At 42.3% G+C, this 18041-nt stretch overlaps 1 protein-coding gene across 1 annotated transcript in view; it reads right to left on the minus strand.

Moving 5' to 3' along the window:
- Window positions 1–18041, minus strand: part of LOC104468368 (zinc finger protein DPF3-like) — an 88562-nt gene that overhangs the window by 23466 nt on the left and 47055 nt on the right. Inside the window, 2 exon segments of the mRNA XM_010082474.1 lie at window positions 6254–6382; window positions 18008–18041. The exon segment at window positions 18008–18041 is cut by the window's right edge and continues 12 nt beyond it. Of these exon segments, the coding sequence (XP_010080776.1) occupies window positions 6254–6382; window positions 18008–18041 (163 nt within the window).

Here is an 18041-nt window from a genome sequence, read left to right on the forward strand (position 1 = left end):
GTGGAATTCTTCAGAAAGATGCACCCGGGTAGGTTTCAGCTAGCTAGCTCAGGTGCTGCAAGGACTACGGTCAGCACAGCAGCACGGAGCTCAGGATGGGCTGCAACAGCATGCAAGAAGCTGGGTAAATACAGTAAATGCCGAGCTCTGTGCCGCCATCCCTGCAACAGCGGCCGGGTGCCGCTGGCTGGTTCCAAGTGTGTCCAGCCTACACCTCCCAGGCAGCACAAGGCAGACAAATGAAAACTGAACTCTCCTCAAATCCTTGAGAATTCAGGTCTCTGTTACTCCTGTGAGCCTCTCCCTGTCAAAGCATATTTTGAGGAACACCGGGTAAAATTAAAACTCTTTTCTTATCCTTCTAATCTGTCTGACATGACTGCTACATGGCTACAAGAAGTAGATGCAAGATGGATGCAAGAAACCATGTTGTTTGTTTACTGTGGATTTGGCACATCTCTAGGTACTTGCTCCCTTTCTATTTTCCCTGTTCACATGGGCACATCAAAGAGTAGCAAGAGAAAGAAAAAACAATTTTTTTGAAAGGAAGAGAATATAATACTAATGCCACAAATGTTGTGCATGGATTGAAGGGCAGGATTAGCAGAAGAAATCAACTTGAACTTCATTTTTTAAATTCTATAACATTTCAGGTTTGCAGTATTTCTTTGCAAACTGGGAACAACTCCACTTCTGGACCAGATTTTGCTCTCAGTTACATTACCATAAATTTAGATGAAATCCACTGGACTTTACTGATATTATACCACAAGGGCTGGTCTCACTCATTCTTGGTTGGGAAGTGTCTTCCACCTTGACTTGAGTTGCTCTTTAGTCTACTGTCTGCATTACCTATAGGTGTGCATGTGTCTGTGTACATACATTTCTGATATTTGTTTACCTATACACACACACACACAAAAAAATGATACAGATATGCAGACTAAGTCCTAACTCCATCAGGGATTTTGGAAAAGCAGACACCTATATGTCTGTGGCTCACCCCTGGAAACCATCTGAAGTTTGAGCTTTTAGTAAATACAGAAGTGTGTTGAAAATACTATAAATTTATCTTAAGTTCTTTCAGAGAAAAAAGGACTTGTTGTGGAAGGAATGAATGTTTTTATCAGTTAAATTATATTTCTCATGGACAGTGTTAAGTCAAAATATCATTGATTTGACACTGGATCAATTATAATACACCAGCAGGAGGAGAATAGCAACACAAAAGGATTATCAATATGGGGAAAGCTTAAACAAGGCTCTCTCCTGGCAGGTGTGCATGGCTCTGGCATGCACTGCCCTATGGTATAAACACACTGAGGTATTTCATAACATTTTGGAACACCATTCCAAAGGCAGATTATTAATATAATGTAGACATCAGTAGCATGTCTTCTGTATTTACACTCATGTACCTAAAAGTATAATCTGGCCACTGCTTATTCCATGTCTAAGGTGAACAATAAAAAAATTAGAGACTGGATCCTTTCTCTTTTTTTTTTAAGGTTTTGGAGCAGGGCGGGGGGAAGTTGAAAGAGCTCTCGCAGACAGTATTGTGCTACCTCAGCAAAAGAAACAGCAGAAAAATAGGCTTCATTCATGCATTAGAACAACATAAATCCAAAGTCTTCATTGCAAGGCTGAGATTTTTATTCTGGTATCAAAAACACACACCTCCAGTTGAAGGATTAGGCACGGCCCAGATAAATGTCTATTTTGCCTCTGATTTAAATGAGGCCATGATTTAACCCTGTTTGGCATTATACACATCAGTAAAAATATATCCTTAGAACTTAATCTTGCCCTGCTCCAGGGAGATTTTTGCCTGCATTAGGATAGTAAAACACAACCTACACACTGACTCCTTTTGCATCGCTTCTGACTGTATACAAGGCTGGAGCCTGTTCCCACAGAACTTACATGAGCTTCATCGGGGGTGTGAATGTGGTGCATACTCATAACACAATTTAATCCACAGGGTTTACTCCTACAACACAGCTCAGTCAACGGTTGTTGCAAATCCAGGGCACAGAGATTTCACAATTGAGTGAAAGACACTTCAGCTCAGACATACCTTTCAAATCGTGCTGCATGTTTCCTCCTTTCTGAGAAAGTCGCTGGGAAGGGAGTCACACTCTTCTCCATTGCCCTTGGAACTTTAATGAGTATTGCTTTGGTTTATTTCAAGAGAAGCTATTGAAAAGCAAACAAAGTGTCTCGCAAGACACTACAGAGAGAAAAAACTAGGCAACACAGGAAAAAATGCTGTGAATTAAAATTTAAAAATGGAAAGAAAAGTACAGGTGAGGTATTTTTCCATATCATTTCTTCCATGATTCTGCTTCTCCATCTGTTTTGCCTTTGACATCTACGACTTGCCATTCATATTCCATCCCTATGCTTGGAAATTGCTGTCCATGAAGGAAAAGAAAAAAAAAAAAAAGTAGAACCGAGTGAGGAAGACATGAAAGGGTGCAGGGAGGAAGAGATCTATTGAGTTTAAAGGTGTCCGAAAGAGGGATGGAAACGTGTTCCCCAAGGTCATGGTCTTCAATGGTGATGCTTGTATTTGCAGGCTGTTACAGACAAGCATAGCAGGTGTACAAGAAGAGCCAAACTCCACATGCTACAGTAAGTGCAAAATCTCAAAACGCAGAAGCCATCACATCAAGGGTTTCCTTGTCCTCCGATAGAGTCCGCCCACAGTGGTTCTCTAGAAACAGTTCTATCATCAAGTAGACATCCATTTCTTTTTTGGCTTTTTTTTTGTATTTTTATTTAAAAAGTAGTTTTTCTAATAATATATAGAATATATAAATAATAATAATTAAAAAAACCTATTTGGGTTTGCTTTCTGCTCTCCAACCCATCTGTATTTTCTGTGGTTTGCCGATATATATATTAAAAGACAAGAAAATCAACTCTGCTCACTATTAAAAAAAAAATATTAAATCCACCTTTTACATTTCCAGAGAGAAGGAGAAGGGGGGGAGATGGGAGGAAAACAAATTCAAAAGAAAAAAATAATAGGAAAATCAAAACCTTCTGTCTCTTCAAAGTAGCTGTCAAGAGCTTTAAACGCTTGTGCTTTCAGTGTACACCCCACAGGAAAAACAACAAAAATAACAACAAAAAAACCCCAAAAACCCAAGGACCTAAAATTTAAAAAAGAAAAAGGTACTAATAATCCTAGCAGTAAAAAGGACAGCAAATCGCTCAGTTTTTGTGTCTTTTTAGTTAGTTTAGCAGCCACCCTTTTTGTCTGCAGAGGGAGAGCTGCCACCACAGCCACCTCCTCGGCTTGAGAGAGGCTCTTCTGCATCGTCCTCATCAAAGCCATGAAAGGTCGAGGTGTCGCTTTCTGACGTGGAACCGAACAAGTCCTCCGTAGTGCGTGCTGGCGTTGCTTCGTCCCTCCTGCCTTCTCTTCCCAAATGAGCTGACATGTATGATGAATATATCAGCACATGGGTTAAGCAACAGGCATTATCATCATAATTTTAAAAATCATTATTATTATAAAACAATTCAGACTATTGAGCTCATAGGTGTGTGCTTGTATGTGCCCGCGCACCTCAACAACATAGCTCAGTAGAACTGCAGCAAGAAAAATAAAAAAGGATCAGTTTCTCTTTCAAAGAAAAAAAAAATCTACAAACAACACAGGTGCCCATAGCTATGGCAGCGAAAGGGTTAATCATGTTTTCCTCTCTTCAAAAGACATTCAAATATTTTCTCATGATTACTTAGATTAATTTTAAAATATTTTTAGACCATATAAGTATTAGACACCATTAGCTCTAAGCAGAATAATTGTCCTTCAGACTGGCATCAACTATCACAATTTACTGCTACAGAAATGTAACCCGCTAGATAGCTCATCAGCCTCAGGACTATGTTTTATCCTTGTCACCTGATCCTAAAGAGCCTCCTCTGTAGACAAAATGAAATACATTTTGAAGACTAAGTGAAAGCAACCTAAACAAACGCTTTTGTTCCAATTTCATGGCATCTCCTTCAAAAATAAAAAAAAAAAAACCAAAACAAATACCTACAGTTAAACAACTGAAACAACAAAGATGAGAAGTGACCTGTCTTGAGGAACACTGAAAAGCTCAAATGTGTGTGAGTCAATCCAACTTTCAGTATGGAACAGGAAATTCTTCACACAGGACATCAATAGCAGCAACAACAACAAGATTCAAAACCAGAAGTCAGATACTGAAATCTGCAAAACTGAGGTTTTTCTTCCTCAATGTAATATGTTATGTGATTAATAGTACACCCATGTCTCGTGCCCCAGAAAAATGAAAGTGTCAGATTTTAGGGAATGGCTATTTTACTATTCAGAAACAGTAGCATGGTATTAAGTAACCAACTGTTTGGTCCCTGCTCCAGCTACAGGAATCAGCCATATAACAAATACACTGCATTGCTTGAGAAACAAAGAATTAAAACCTGTTCATAAAAAGAAAATGGATATAACAAAATAATTGGCAGATGAACCACCTTGTAAAGCTGCGATTTTACTGACTTTGTGAAGGGAAGAAACAATATAATATCCATGACCTCTCTTTCAGTATAATGAAAATGTTCTCCATTATCAAGAAAGAGAAAGATGGCAGCCACCAAAGAGGTTTCATTGTTTTAGTTTAGAGAATTGTGTGTGGTTGTACCTTAATCACTTTCATCACACATCAGTCACACCATTGCAGACCCCTATGAATGACCCAGGTGGGTCAGAGTTTGTACAAGAACAGCATTTAATGGAACTGGTTTTGCACAATTTAGGTTACACATGGATCTACTTGTTGTCACACTAAGGAATCAAGGGAATTAATGTATTTGTGTTACATTCGGATATGATCACCATAGCAATGTTTAAATAGCAAAAAAATATGGATCCGTCTCACTGTGCGTATCAGGACAATGCTGAAATGAGTTGTACTGATCTATAACAATTAAGGGGAAAGGCAAAGATCTTCCAAGATGGCACCACAGACCACATGAGCTTCCCCCTTCAGTTACCAAGAAGCAAACATGTATACATTAAAAGGTCCATGCCCCTGGCTACACAGCATTCGTAAGGATACCCCTGGAGAAAATCAAAGGGGTTGCTGTTGGTCCTCTGGTGACCAGTCAGTATCCCTTCAGAACATCTTCAGAGGTCACAACAACTGCAGAATTTGTCAGTGAGAGTCTAGTCCTGCTCCCACTGCATGTGGTAAGAGGCTTACTGTGAATTTCATCAGGAGTACAAAAAGGCCATTCCCTTGGCACAAGAACACTCTGCATCGCATTTCAGCCATCACGCAACAGACATCTTTCAGTGACTACAGCACAGAAGCAGAAGCAGCAATACTGAATTTCAAGGTCTCTTTGGTTTTCAGATTTCCGTATGATGATCTTATCACCACTAGTATCACCGATGCCCAGAAATACCACAACTGGAAACTTGGACCAAAGCTGGAATATGCAGTTGTTAAAGGTATCCCATTCCCTCTACTACTGCTACCACCTCCCACGCAAGCTATAAATAACTGCTCAGCTGGGAGAAAATTTCCCCCCAAAAAAAAAAAAAAGAGAAAGAAAGAAAAAAAAATCAAGAAAGAAAGAAAGGAAAGAAGAAAACAACAGTCTAGAAATAAAGACAACTCAGAACGGGAAAGAAACAATTGCCTACATTTAAAAAGAGAGAAGGAAAGAAAACGGAGAAATAAAAAACTCTTTAAACAAAATTAATGATAGTCATCTTGTAAGAGGATAATTCTTGACAGCTACCCCCATCTCTACACTGTAATTTCCTCCCTTTCTTTTTTGAATGAAGAAATGCATGAAATGTGTAATCAATGGAAATGCTTGTCATGCAACTTTCATAAATCTGGTAAGTAATTTATAGTTGTAACTGCAGCATTTGAAGACAGAGCCCATTCTTTAACATTGTCGTAGGATTTTCTCCTTCCATTTGAGGAACAAACTAGTATATGTACCAACGTCCACAGAAACCAATAAATACATTAAAACTTTATTATTTTGTAAAACCCCATTAGCTTAAAAATGTGAATCCAGCGATGGGTTTTAGGACAGAAAATTTCCCAGTGATCCTTTCCCACAAACACAGACAAGAGGAAAGACCTTGTCTTCTATCCCCTCCCAAATGTGCTGCCTTTCTTCAAAATCTTCAGAAGGAGCGAAAAATGAATCATACAAATGCCTCAGTACAAGAAAGTTGTAAGAAGGAGTCACCTACCAGAGCGCCCACAGTCTGAGCATGATACAAGTTCCTCAGGCCGGCCACTTTTTTTGTTCATATTGGAGCCTCCGAGGCAGAAGTCACAGTAGTTATTGGGAATGATGACCCCATCTGGTCCTTTCTGGGCTGCAGTTGGGTTAGAAATCAGATTTACTTAAAGAGCATTCAGTTTAGACATTTACCCCTTCTCTTTGATATGATGTTAGCCTGGGAAGTTTGCAGGCCACAGTCTTCCCCAAATATAGTAAATCAGAACAAAAGGTGAACTGTATAAATCACCTCTACTTTAAGTATACCCTGTGGTGCATCTATTTTGCCTTCACAGGTTCCTTTATAATGCCAGCCGGGCTGGTCCCTCACAGGTACCTGCTGCCAGAGATCCCCGTACAGTTCAGGGACTTTGCAACACGCACAGGCATAGAAACAATCCCTAATGCAGAACCACATGCACAAAATACAAATTCAGAAAGGAAAAACACATTCCCCAAAACTCAAAACCCAACAGCAAGGAGATGGGGAGATAGGTACCCTAAGTGGTTTTATTTCAAGTGGCTTTTTGGGGCATTACATCTCAAAATGGCAGGGTGTCCTTGGCCAAGAAGTTGGTTCCAAAACCCATGAATATTCACAAGAAAAGCCATTTGTGGGTGGTTCACCCAAGGGTTAAGCTACCCAGAGAGGGCAGCAGGTCCAGCACTACCCCAGCACAGGTGTAGTGAGTCAGCCTGAAGCAGACATCCCAGCCAGCAGAGTTAAAAATTCTTTCAGACAAGAAAAAAGGGGAGAAATTACATTCTTATTTTCCAGCTAGGAACGGTTGGAAAGGAGCAGACACACACTGGGTCTTAAGTAGAAGAGGAGGCAGTTCCCCTAGAAAGGAGAGAAGGGCAGAGGTCTTCTGCATTCCTGTTAGTTGAGCAGAACAGCAATGTGCTTTTTTTCTCACTCACAACTGCCATTTTTCTCTTCCACTCTCTCCAGAGAGGGAAAACTTCTTGTTCCTGAATGCTCTAGCTGGGAACTGGGGAAAGGAGAGGAGAGTGGGGAGAATGGTCGGTCTTCATCTTTGTTTCTCCCTTTTTTTAACTTAAAAATGCCAGTGGTATACCTGGCCTAAGGCTATGCCATGAAGATTTCTACAAACTAGAAAATTAGGACCTTTAAACTGTACCATCTATATTTAATTATCTTTTTAACACATATTTTGTAACTTGCAGATTTTTAACAGATGTTTTGACAGCCTTTATTAATGGTCTTTTTGTCCACATCCAAATTTCCCCCAAAGAACAATGACATTCTAAAGGGCTTCTGGTAGCAGTCCAAGACATACACTTAAAATTAAAATTTCCTCCGAGTTCAATCTGCTTTTCTGGTTTGGGTGCATCTAGTTATTAATTTCCTTTCAGCTATTGATCAGCTGAGCTTTTTGGAGAATTGATAACTGAAAGATTGCAGGTAAGGTGAAATGAAGAAAAAAACCAAACCAAAACAAACCATAAGGGTGCAAATACATCCATATCTCCCTTGCATAGTTGCTGGATCCCTGACTGTTTACTAAACAATGGGCTTTGCTCTGAGATGGTCCTGGTTAGCAGATCCCCAGTTCTCCCACAGCCAGAGAGAAGCTCCCAGTGTTAGGTTAGCATTTTGCCTGTTTGCAGAGAGGCACTTAATACATGCATGCAAGGTAAGCAAAAAAAAAAAAAAAAAAAAAAAAAGAACAGGAACCAGGTGGAAGCCTAGCGCACTGGCTCATTTTAAGAGCTGTAACAAAATGATCATAAAGTTGCTACTTGTACATATTTTGTGTATAAAAAGCAGATCTCCCTAGCATTTATTTTTCCCCCTACAGCCCCATTCTGAAAAAGTTAAGTAATCACTTCTTTGTATTGTGCTGCGTCTAAAGACGGGCCATGTGCAATGCAAACTCAGCATTCAGTGACTTTTTTTTGTTGTTGTTCCTTATTATGTTACTTCACCTTTCATCTGAGTTTCTTAAAGTGCCTTAGAGATACTAAGAACCTAATATTAACCCTCAGTGAGGTCAAAAGCCTCTTCTGCCATTGACTCTAACCAAACTGCTGCTGGGTCCTAATGAAGTCCGTGGTGAAGAGTCAGCATTGAATTTTACAGCTGAAAGACTTGGAGGTAGAGTGATGAAGTGGCTGACTCACGAACACACAACAGTTCTGTGGTGAAGCCACAAATTAAAAAAAGCATTTAAGGTGCCAGCCAGCAGACTTAGGAAGGATCTCCTCTTCTACCACTGCTCAGAATGCTATAATTGATTCAATACTCTGCATATACTGACTTAAGTTTTTTCAGTTCAGCTTGTGAGCCTAAGATCCACTGGCTGTCAAATTGGAAATGGGAGAGTGGCCCTTGCAAAAATACATAGACTGATCAATTTGCCTGCGGTGTGTGGGACAGGTAGAGGGTATCCGCTGACTGCGAGGAAGCTGAAAGGATCCTCCTAGACTACTGGCAAGGGAATAAGCATGTGTTTTGATCACTTCCTTTTTCTTTTCTTCTCTTCCAATTTAATTTAATTTTTAATGTGAGTGTCAATGTGCTCATCTATTGTTGATCACTCATAAATATGGACCTGGCTCAGATGAGTGTGATAGAGATGTCAGGCCTGAAAAGTCATACACAGATGAGAAGTTCCTGAAGTTACATCAATGATGTCTTAAATGATGTAACTCTAGAGCCAAATAAGCCAGGCAATGTTATTCTCTTCAATGGTTTTTTGATCTAACAGGTGCAAAAACTAGAATCAAACCTGACTCAAGCTTATTTTTGTACAGTGAACTAAGCCCCAGGCTAAATCACAGAAGGTTTGAGAATAAAGAGATTTCCAGATGAGAGTAAGCAGAGTTCTTACTTGCAAAGGAAGAACAAGCATTTTTTGTGTGTACATACTTAGAGTTTTTAGTTCTATTGTTCTGTAGTTCACAAATGATGAGGGAATTAAACAAAGCAAAGATAGCAAGATATGTGCAATATTCACGAGAAGGGTATCATGCACCAAAAGCCCAACCCTAATCCACCCCTTAATCAATAAAATTACTTACAAAAGTAAATATGGGAACGGATTCACAAGTGAAAGCAATTAAATTACTAGGGACTAATGTGTTGCTGCTTTTCATCTGAGACAGTAATTAACTAGGTAACCACCTTTTGCACACATTAATCACAAAGTAGAAAGTGCTATCTTAAGCCAGACGGTAGCTCAGCTAATAAGAAGTAACTCAGTGCTAGCACAATCACTTGGATCGGGTGAATACAACCAAGGATTTTGCCTAAAAAATATTCACCCAGAATCAAAAACTCTTGTAAAGCAAAGCCTTGAAAATCAGCAATGGTCTTGTCTTAACTTTCTCAAAACTCCTCTGATTTTCTTTCACATTACAAACTGCAACAACAGATCAAAAGCTCTGAGGAGCTTTGAGGAGTACTGCCTGAGCTAAGGTGTGCTCATAGGGAGTGCATATAAATCAGTGTCTCTTGCCATTTAAACTCAATGTTGCTTTCTGGTTTCATCAAAGGCCCTATCTTCATCTACATCTGCCCCCAAAATAAATAGAATATACAAATTTTTAAAATACTTTATAAAATGGATTAAGGAGAGACACAGAAAGATCTTCACAGTTCAAATGATAGTTTCTCTGTACCTGAAAGCTGATTCATGTGAAGACAGGATGCAGACTGAGAATGAAGTCAATATTTCCAAAGAATTTGGTATGCACTTATTCTGAAATATATTTTTTCTTCTTAGCCTAATCAAGTTAATTTCAAACTATATCAATCTAAGCAGAATAAAAAGCTACTTAAAATACAGTATGATCATTCACAAGAGTTTTCTTGCAAAATAAGTACTGTAAACTAAATAAATTCAGTAGTACATTACACAGTAACTTTGCTCTGTAGACAAAACCTAGAAAAACTAAAAAACTTGATGGAGTTTCTATATTTAAAATAACTTCTGTGCCTTCTTGATTTTGAAGGCAGGGGCTCTAAACAGAGTTCTACCTGCCCTTCTCCTCTCCCTGACTAATCAAAAACCTGGAAATTATCTTCTTCACAGTTATGGTTTAATAATAAAAGAAAGCTGCTTCTAGAACATCAAGAAATTAGGATTTTTTTTCTGCATCATCTCCTCGAGCCACATGACTCAATAAGAATCTCCATTTTCTGGCTCTCATGGCTGCAGAGAATATCTTGAATGGAAGGCAAGTTCAGAAGAAGGAATTCTTGTCCCTGTTTTTTAATCAGGAAACTCAGAATACATAGCTTTCCTTCAAAATGTGACCCTTACATACATACAGACAAAACCCAAAATAAATAGAACCTTGTAGTTTTGCAATTTTCTGATTTCTAAGTGAAGTTAGTTTGATGATTTGGATCATGATCTTTAAACACTTGCAGCTGGAACCAGTGCTTAAAAGAAAAACTGGCTTCTCTGTTCCTTGGTGCCAGATCCCAGTCACATAGATTTCTTCAGTCTGTAGGTAACACTGCGTAATACTTAACCATGGTTTCACTGAGCATCAAGGTTTGGCAGCATTTTATCCCCATTTTTTATCATCTCCACGCTACTGCAAAGGCGGTGGAGAACGAGGAGTGCATGCCTGGCTGTCGAGGCGGGGGGCTATGCATCATTTATTTAAACAATTGCAGTGAATTGGCTACAGCCAGACTTATATGCGCTCCCAAGGGGATTTTTCCTAGCACATTTTGTCCAGCTCTTACCTGTTTCTTCTGGGCTTGATCCAAAACCAATAAAGTCCACTGGAGGTTTTCAATTCAATTTGAAAGGTTTTGAATCAGGCCATTTACTCTGTTTGCAACACAAAATTTGCAGAGCACAATAGAGACCACAGGAACCTGCGTGTAGGCCTGAATCAAGTCAATGCACTTTGCGATGCAGGAAAAGGGGTGGATTTGCTTTTATTTTTTTTTTTAAATCTACAAGACTCTTTGTCTGAGACAGGGGCCCGGTTTTCCTTTCCGACGCCTCCCTTCTTCTCGCTGCCGAAGTCCAACATTGAACGCCAGCCAAGAGCCTGAGCCTGCGGTCGTGAAGCCCCTTGGAGGCCTTGGTGACATATAATCCCAACCGATGGCCAAAGTGTCCCCATGTGCCTCTGCTCGCCCCCCCACCATTGCTCATCCCTGGCAGGCCTGGCCTGTCTCCATGGCGACCCGAGTGCCCGGCCAGGGCTGCCTCTGGCCCTGCCACCGCCTCTGGCCTTGCCACCTGCTCTCGCTTCTTCTCTCAAGTGTAAGGAATCGCAGCGCGGCCCCGTCGCTTGCTGCTCAAAATGCATCGGCAGAGGAGAGGGCAGGAAATTACAATGTGATAAATAAATTTTAAAATGGCTTTAAGGAGAAGGGAAAGGAAAAGCAGCACTGGGATGGTGGCTTCTCTTGAAGGAAGAAGAAGGTGGGCACACACCTGCTTCTGCCCTGGTCATTGCTGGGGTGTAGACCCTGCCCTGGCCAGGAACAACAAAAGAAAAGCAGATCTACACCCCTGGTGTGGCGGGGAGCAGGTCAAGTGCAGCTGAAGTGCGTTCGAGGCTCGTGCTCTCCCGCAGGTACGCAGCCAGGCAGAGACCAGCATGGTCACTTCTGTGGCCTCCTCACCAGGGAATTAATGCAGGGTTTGTTCATCGCAGTTTTCCAGGAAAAAGTGTAAATCAAGCTGAATTAGAGGAAATGGCCAGTCTCCGGGCATGTTTACTCAGTGGCTAACACCAGAGATAAGCATGCTGGCTAACCCCGGGGAAGTGTTGGGGCACCCGATACAGAGACCCTCGCACAGGCTGTAACTGCAGCTCAGGTTGGTAGCGACACATCTGTGTCTGCATGGCACGGTATTCAACCAAATAAGCTCTGAACTTGGGAAACGGCTGCAGTTCTGTTCCCAGAGCCAAGCTAATCAGCCTGCACAGCCCGATGGCCCTCTGCTAGCCCTGGCTCCCCACACCGCACTGCACAGCCATGCCCGTTGCCGGCAGCCGGAGAAGCAGCCTAAGCTACTGAGGGAGTTGCTGCAAACCACCCGCCCGAAGTGTTGCCAGTTCTCCCTATTAACTGGATTTTATCTCCTTTTTGAGTTGATGCTGTGGGGACAGAAGAAGCTGTTGCCTTTGCATGGTTTTTAGCTGCTCTGAGAGTTTTGCCTTTCCTACAGCCCCTGCTCATGGAGAGGCATGTCCAAGGAGCACTACAGGCTGCCAGAAGTGCTACAAGGAGGAGTTACATCTGTAAGAGTCAGAGGAAGCCTCTGAATGTGGGGAAAGAAACAGCATTTGATCATGTCTTTTACAGGAATCGATACAGCCCTTAAGTTGAACAGCTAATGAATGAGCTGGGAGGTGGGCTGTGGAAGGTACAGCAAGGAAAATACAGCATCAACTGATCAGATCTTGTAGATCTGGGGAGTCAGCGTTCCTGCACTGTAAGGCAGCACTTCATAGAAATGTCTGTGTGCTGATCTTAGAGAGTCTTCTGCAGGAACACCTAAAGCATGGGTCAAAATCCCACTGCTCACAAGAAATCACTGTAATTGTCCAGTGCCTCATGGCAGTAAACAGTAGAAGATACAGAATAGGAAGGCAGACAAAAAGTGCCTGACATGTTAACATACCAATTTCCTGACTTTGAGGGGTACCTCTCCTGAGATTTGGCCTCTGGCCACTGAAATGCATTATTCCCATCAGCTCAGGGAACTCAAGGAGGGATTATAGTGCTCAATATACAGCCCTGTCCAGCAGCATCCCTCAGTATTCGGGTAAGAACAGCCAGCGTCGTGAAATGGGTCCCTGCAACGTGCTGTAGGCTTTGGATCTGGAAATTACTCACTGGAGGAGCTTGAGAAGGCAGAGCACCTAAGTTCAAATTCAGTCCAAACTTTTCGGTTTTACTTGTTTCAAACTCTACACGGAGGAGAAAAAAAGCAAGGAGATAGCGAGGAAGGAAAAAAAAAAAAAACCCCAACATTCTGTTTCAAGAGCTGACGTGTTACTGAAGCAACACATGGTTTTCAAAGCCCAATTAGTCAAGTTGGAAACATTTTCCCATAAACTACTGAGAAGCACTAGGTACTTCTCTTCAATGAGAGCTGCGCATTGACAACAACATTTCAGGCCCTGGCCAGGCAGCATATAAAAAACCCACCAAACTAACAAACACCTCCCAACTCCAAACTAAACAACAAAAAGTCCCCTATAGGTCCCTGTACATAGGAGATAAGTTTGGCATTTTCCACTATTCCAAAACTCTAAACAACTGATCTATTCTTTTCCTCAGCACCCCAAAACACAGGCACAAAAGTCTGAGAAATTTACAGCTACAAACAGGGTTTGAGTGGAAATCATTACACAGTTACAAACTCTGCAATCACTAATGTTTCTTTTTGTATTCTGATTCTTTTTCCTTATGAAAACAATCTCTGGAAAAGGAATAAACCAAACAGATTAAACTAATGAGAAGTCAGCTGAAGGTAATGTACATATTTTCACTGAAAAGGCGTGTGCTGCAGGGTATCTTGTCGCAAGGTGGGCATTGATGCATCCTTGCATTCAGAAGTAGCTCCCATCATGGCCCCAGAGAGGATCAGCACTGAGGCAGGGAAGAAGAAGGCCTGATGTAGCTTTCAAATTGATGCTGCTTGTGGAGAGGAACAAACAGCTTGTCTCCAACTGAGGGGCTGACTCTCGTCATTTATTCATGGCCAGCCCCCTGCCTGGATGGAAATAAAAATGTTTCAAAGATGACTGTGTGGGGGAGCTGGAGGACAGCTTGGAGGCACACTGAGGTTAGCACATTAATTTTTTATCTCTGGAGACTGGGTATCCAATTATGCTTAGAGTACACAAACAACTTTGGCTGGTCTCTCCAGTAGAGATTTATCCACATCATAAAATCTGCAATGGAACTGGGCACAACAGGCTGATGCCATGAAATAACATACACAGGTGGCTTTGCAGGTCAGATCTGCAAGGTAGCAGAGTGACAGGAGGGCACAGCACTGCATTCTCGTTAACTATGTGTATTGTGGGATGGACCAACCTGCACACAGCATTTAGGCCAGCGACAGCCCGTACAGTCTGCTTTATTTAGGATTGTCATTGGTCAAAGGGCTTGTGGGCATAAGGTCTGTTCAGCTGCTGTTTACTGCACAGCTGCCTGTAACCAATGTTTCACACAGCCAAATGCCACTGAAAACTCTTCTCCTTTAAAGGAGAGGAAGTTTTTCTCCATGTAGACACACTATCCTATTCTCCCAGGAATTAAGGAAGAGCATTATACTAGTACACTCATTCACACACACTTTTCAATAGATGGAAGTCTAATGCAATTGCTATATCAGAAGTGTCTCAAAATTTGTGAGCACCAGCTGCCCCCAGAGCTGGCCTGTACCCATAGAGCAAGATGGAATAAAACAGCAGGTGTTTTGTGGCAGGCTTGGATGCACCCTGGGCTCACAAATCTCATGCTCTCAGTGCCAACATGTGGAGGAAAAGCCAGAAAAAAAAAAAAAAAAAGCTGAGAATGGTGTGGGATCATTTATTTTTATCAGTGGAGCTGGGAAAGGGGGGAGATGACTTTTTAAAGGGTTTTCTGTCACTTCCTTTTCACAGTTCCATACTCAGGTAAAAAAAAAAAAAAAAATCAGCAATCAGGGCAAAAATAAATGTGTGTGTAGGCAGAGGCAAGACTAGGCACTGAGGAAGGGCTATTTATCTGTGTCAAAGGGCTAGATAAGATATACAAAGCACCTAAAGCTCAAGCAAAGAACTAAGATCTTTTAGGAAAGGCAAAGGCCAGAGAAGACTGTTGAACTATCTTCCATATTGCAAAGGGTAATCTATAGGTGAGGAAGGACAGAAGGAGAGAGAGACGTAAATAAACCAACCTACAACAGTGAAGGACAGTGAGATGTGCCAAGGAGGCGAGACTTGGGGCTTGAGCCAGTCCCCATTCTTTGATACACATTATTCAGTGGTTCTCAGTTTCAGGTAGGTTCCTCCTATCTACATCTCTTTTCCTGTCCCTGGATAATTTACTGAACTATCCAAATTGGCACGTACATGAGGAGAAGAGTAAAGATAAAGGGGACTGGGTGTGCAGAAAGACAAGAGGCCATCAGCTCTTGAGCGGGCACCAGCCAGGGCATCAATAGCAGAATCCAGCAGAAGCCCTGCTCCAGAAATCTCCCTCCTGCATAAGCAAGGCTGCTGTGACCACGGGTACTGCAAGGCGTGGAAGCTGCAGAGGAGATGTGGATACAAAGGAAGGAAGTTCATACTGCAGCAGCCCGCCTGAACTTTGCTGACCCCGTGCTCACCTCCCACAGCACAGCAAATTCCAAATGGCTGGTTTGAATTTGCCTTGCCTTTTCTAAATCAGGCTGCTCATATCTCCCTGAGACACTGCTAAGCGAATAACCAGACCCTGCTGTATACCATATCTCTTGTCCTCCTGTTCAGTAGGTTGCAGATTAGCTGTTTGGATTAACATCCCCCCACCTTCGCTCCCTCCCTCCCTCTCCCCCCCGCCCTCCAAGCCCATGCAGAGAGGATTCTTGAAGCCTGAGCCCTGCGACACTGCAGATCTGTCAAATCGAATTCATAACACATGCCTAGCAGTTCTTAGGGGAGAGGAAGGATCTGATGCCCTTGCTCCCCACCATCCCCCTGTACAAAGGGACCATTTAATGACTGCACATTAGCAATGTGGACAATTAGCATTCACATGGAAGATAAATGGCAGCATAAATTAAATATTGTCAAGTGAAAGAGTAGAGATGCAAGATCTGAGCTCAAGGCTGTAAACAAATAAACAGGCAAAAAGGAACGAACAGCCACTGCAACAGCTAAGCCATTTGGGAGAGTTACCTTCCGGCATCTGGGACTTTCCCCAGGGGTGATCTTTGCATTCACATGGCTGTTGCCTGTACCTCACTGGCTCCTGCCTGGTTGTTAAGCAGACTCTTTCTGCTCAGGAATCTGGATCTCACAGTGGTTTACCCCACTGGCTCTAAACTTCTGCCTGTTTGGGGGTATCTGTGCATCAGCAGCTTCCCTCTGCTGCACACATCACACAGGAGCTTTGGGGGAACACAAGCCCAAGCAGCTCCTGCTCTACGCTTTCCCACAGTGTAAAACACACCTTTCCTTCCATGGGCCAAGGACACCTGCTCCTAACCTTACCGCAGCTTTTCTAGCTCCTCTTCTTGCTAACTTCTATCATTTCCGAAGCACTAGAAACACAAGGACTGAGACCGTCCTTGGCCTCTACGACAAGCTGAAGGGCAGGGCACACTCCCCTTCTCTGGGTATCTGTGCAAGGCCATTATCAGTATTAATGCAATACAGATTTGCAATCTGCCTCTCAGATATGCAACATTACTGACTACTGCAGGCACAGGAAAAAGAAAACAACAGAGATGATGTAAATGCTAAGTAAACAAAAGCTCCTGGCTGAACACTGACGTTCTCCAGCCTGCCCAAGCAGTAGCTCTTAGTGCATTGACAGCTCAAGTTTATCAACAGCTGGAGGAGTCAAAATTTCTTTTTCTGTGAACCTACAAAACATGTGAATAACTAAAAGGTAGAGCATGAAAGTGACAGAAACATAGGGACTGCCAAATGGGATCACACTAAACGGCCCTTCAAGCTCAGACAGTGGCTAGTAGCAGATGCTTTGGAGGAAGGAAACCCCCCTCCCACACCTCCCTGGGGACAATTATCAATTATCCTGCTTAGAAAGAAATCATTTTCCTACTTCTATATTTCTTCCAGTTCTTCTTAATGTATTAGAAAGTGATTGCCTGGATATTTTTCCCCATAAGCATTTTATCGCTTTGTCCACATTGTTCATTACTTTGAACTCAAATGACACAGTTCACATGGTGATCTGAAAGGACTTTTTGAAAGTGAACAAAGGCATCTACACAAATCCCAAGGTGAAAGTAACCATCACATAGTATTGCGCACTGGAAAACTGAGAAACGGGCTTAGAGACTTGCAAAGATCAGTAATAAAACACAGTCTCCTTGACTCCCAGTTCTGCGCCTAAGAAGCAGAGGAAGGACAGTCAAATAGGGCCATCTGGACCACTAACAATTCTTTCACATCTGTACCAGCATGGGGAATCTAGGCACGTAATTCTCTCGTCTTCCAGCTCTCCTCCGTGCAGATCAGCACTGATGCTTTTTTATAGATTTTTCCAAAATTGTAACCAAGAAGTGGCTTTTGGTGAAGTTGAGGGCCATCCTTTTGGGGAGGAGAAGCAGGGATAAGGGGGACAGGTGCTGTGAATTTCATACCTAAAAAACTGAGACATGGATAAAGGTCTCTTATTCAAAGGCAAAACAAAGACAGCCCCTTCAAACAGGATGTGTGTTTCCTTGGCATCCCTGCTAACAGCCACTGGGAGGGTGCTTGATGATGGGCAGGTTGGGCATCTCTTCTTTCCCCCCCCCCCTCCTTGCCACCTCCTCCCCACAGGAGCAGTAATGGAAAAGTGACTTGCTGCAGAGATAATGCTGGGTTTGAAATGAATTCCTGACTAGCTGAGCCAGCACCCGTGTGAGCTGTAGCTGATTAGCTCCAAGCATCCAGGTCCCAATCACTCACAACGGAGCCAGGCAATCACACCACCTTCCGCAAGGCAAAGACAGGGTGGAGGCAACATCCCTGAAAGTGATCTCAAAGGCAAAGGGAAAATACTACTCACGTTTGTGGTTTTCATTTCTGTGGACAGGGGAAGA

The sequence above is a fragment of the Pterocles gutturalis genome, unplaced genomic scaffold (assembly GCF_000699245.1).
Source record: "Pterocles gutturalis isolate BGI_N339 unplaced genomic scaffold, ASM69924v1 scaffold34104, whole genome shotgun sequence".
NCBI lineage: Eukaryota > Metazoa > Chordata > Aves > Pterocliformes > Pteroclidae > Pterocles > Pterocles gutturalis.